Below are 2,722 nucleotides of genomic sequence, written 5' to 3'. Positions count from 1 at the left end.
TTACAAAAAATAACCTTGTAATTTACTATAGTGTAAGTAACGTACCAAAGGCTCTTTTTCAACACTTTGTAAATCCTTGCCTACATCATCCTCACCACTATCATCACTATTTTTCAATCTGAAACATATGATTATCAAAACCAAGTTAAAACCAGCTGTCTTTGGGAGACGTAAGAGTTATAGAATAAGAATGTTATAGATTGATGACAGAGTAAGGTTAGAGGTTAAGAGTCGAGCTGTCTTAAAAAAACTATTCTGAGACAAGACAGTTTTGAAAGCATAGTTGGCCAAATGAAAACAGCATGCACAGGCAGTTTGACACCCTAACCTCAACATAGCGTGCCGCACTATTCTGTTTTAAGGATAATAATAAAACATTTTCGTAAGTTGATGAAACTTAATAAAAAAAAGGCAGTAAATAATCAGAATCAAAACTGTTGCAATTAATTGATTAGTATGAGCTCACGCACAAAGACAACAACACCGTACTTACGCGTCAAACTTGTTCGACATATTTGTAGAGCTGGTGAGTAAAGTTTAAATAAAATGGGCTCTATACAATCGACAGGACTGGTTTCTAAACTTAAAGTTTTCTTCACGTAAAACTACACAACGTTCAAAAACCGCAACAATACCACAACTTTCCGACAACAACTACACCACCATCCGTGTTCACTGGTGTGGTGTGTCCGCTTGTCTCCCGTCCGCCCGTCTCACTGTCTGTTGTTTTCTGCTGTCTGCCGTCTGTTGCTGTTTCATTTTTTTTTTTTTTGTCTAGTTGATTTATGTCTTGCAATGGATTCGACGCAAACCGGGCATTAATTTACTTTTTGGAGAGATGGAGGATGCTCATGCTCGACATTTGCTTTTGCATAGTCAGCATTTGTCCTGGGGTGTGCAGGCTCTCGCTCATCTAGCTGCTGCATCATTGAAGAGAGATGTGTATGGCGTAGTGCAGAAGGACCTTCCAGCAATCATTAAAACACTTGTGCAACTCAAGAGCGCCTTAGAACGATTACCATTGCATTCTCACAAGCGTACCATGCGCCCAGGGACATTAGAAATTCGAATGAAAGCTGCTCTTACATCTGCCGTCAAAAGAAGTTTGTATATTCTGTGTAATGCATTTGGCCCATATTTGTCTGACTTGCCCTTATCAGAGGATCTCAGACAAGTTTTAGGGAACTATATTTTGTACAAGGAAGGGTAGATTTAAATATTAGAAAGAGAAAGTTTTCAAATTACTAGTAAATGGAACAAATTTTAAAAACTATTTGCTTATGCGTTTCAGTGAGAATTTTTTTTATTTTACCTTAATTTTAGCTACTTAATTTGGATGTAAATCTCAATTGTCATATTTTGAATGTAATTAGTGGTTTGTTTTTTTCAAGTAAATGCATACTATTTTCCAGTATTTTGTGATGGATAAGTTAATAAAGCTTGACACTGAACACAATTCAAGTTAAAGAATTTATTAGATACCTCTCATCCAACAATTTAACAATAAAGATGTGGGCAAGTAAGTTTTGAAGTTGCTTGAGAAAACATAACAGTGAACTATGACAGTCATCCTATACAAGGAAAATCAAGCACATTCATTTGTGAGCAGCTTCATAGCGATGATAATGTTTGAAGGTGACAATATTTGAATTGACAGAAGATCAAGATTGAGCACAGGGTAAGTCTTGTCTTGATCACGGAACTAAACAGAATTTCCCAACAGCAGATTGCAGATTGTTGGTCACAATGTATTAAGTACTTGCTATGGCATAGCAAATATGAACAGGCACTTGTTCTTCATTCCAAAAATAGACAAAGAAAACAAAAACAGCTCCAAAATAAAAACTTATGATAGGGATGTGTTGAATGGGTAGCCAGCTACCTTGTGAAGTGTGTATTGCGGAAACTAGAATTGTCCCTGAAAGTCATAAAATATGAATTAGAGTAAAAAGTTTCAAGCTGAATTTTCCTAGTGTTTTTTTGAACTTACTTTAAACTGTCATTATGAGTTTTGTACTCCAAAATGGTATTTGGCGGCAGATTCAATACTCTTCTCAATGTATCACGGATTCTTGCAGTAGTAGCTTGGTCTGATGCAGTCCTATTCCATACTGACAAAATGTCCTCCTGTACAGAAAAAATGTTTCTGATGTAAAATTCTTTAACAGTATTACCTGAAGTAAGTAAATGAACTGAAACTTGTAGGCTAGAGAGCTATACCTGAAATCGGATAGAAACAACAGCTCCACAAATTTCTTCGCCAACCATAAATTGTTCACCTAACATAGCTAACACAAGGTTCTCCCAGCAGCGTGATGCCAGACCTTTACGAAGCCGGACAATCCACTTTCCACCTCTTTGGTTGGCTTCATCCTTTAAACAAAATGGTAATGAAGTGTTTAAGTTAATAAAGATTTCAGTTCTATATTGAATTATATAGTGAAATCATCAATTATATACCTCCCACATTGGTTTGATGCCAACTTTAAATAGATGGAAATCACTATGGCTTTGGAGTTCTGAGGGGTGCACTAAATGACTGTATAGGGCCCAAAATTGCTCAACTGATCCAAAGCGCCCAATGAGTTTTAGATTTTGATCATAACTCTGAAGAGATGCCTGTTTGCCTGGAGATCTCCGACTAAACCACAGCCAGTATGCACATTGCAACTTGTGGTCTGAGTCTGGAATGACTAGAGGTGGCTAAAGAGAAAAGGTATAT

At 36.8% G+C, this 2,722-nt stretch overlaps 2 protein-coding genes across 2 annotated transcripts; one reads left to right on the top strand and one right to left on the bottom strand.

Moving 5' to 3' along the window:
- Positions 1–838: 838 nt before the first annotated feature.
- Positions 839–1,210, top strand: LOC127752221 (nucleoporin Ndc1-like). The gene has a single exon (XM_052276980.1). The coding sequence runs from the start codon at positions 839–841 to the stop codon at positions 1,208–1,210; it is 372 nt and encodes a 123-aa protein (XP_052132940.1).
- Positions 1,211–1,456: 246 nt separating this feature from the next.
- On the bottom strand, positions 1,457–2,703 carry LOC113218413 (eukaryotic translation initiation factor 4E type 2; the record flags this gene model as incomplete). Its single annotated transcript, XM_052276981.1, is given in 4 exon segments — positions 1,457–1,918; positions 1,991–2,127; positions 2,221–2,373; positions 2,461–2,703. Coding segments are annotated over 4 exon segments (573 nt in total), but the record flags the coding sequence as incomplete, so codon positions are not given.
- Positions 2,704–2,722: the final 19 nt, after the last annotated feature.

The sequence above is a fragment of the Frankliniella occidentalis genome, unplaced genomic scaffold (genome assembly GCF_000697945.3).
Source record: "Frankliniella occidentalis isolate FOCC.00 unplaced genomic scaffold, Focc_3.1 Scaffold5313, whole genome shotgun sequence".
Classification (NCBI taxonomy): Eukaryota; Metazoa; Arthropoda; class Insecta; order Thysanoptera; family Thripidae; genus Frankliniella; species Frankliniella occidentalis.
The sequence above is the reverse complement of the archived record's forward strand: the minus strand, read 5'-3'. Positions and strand labels throughout refer to the sequence as shown.

Bases quoted from the DNA above. Each gene is read 5' to 3' on its own strand.
- LOC127752221 (XM_052276980.1), top strand. From the start codon at position 839: ATGGAGGATGCTCATGCTCGACATTTGCTTTTGCATAGTCAGCATTTG.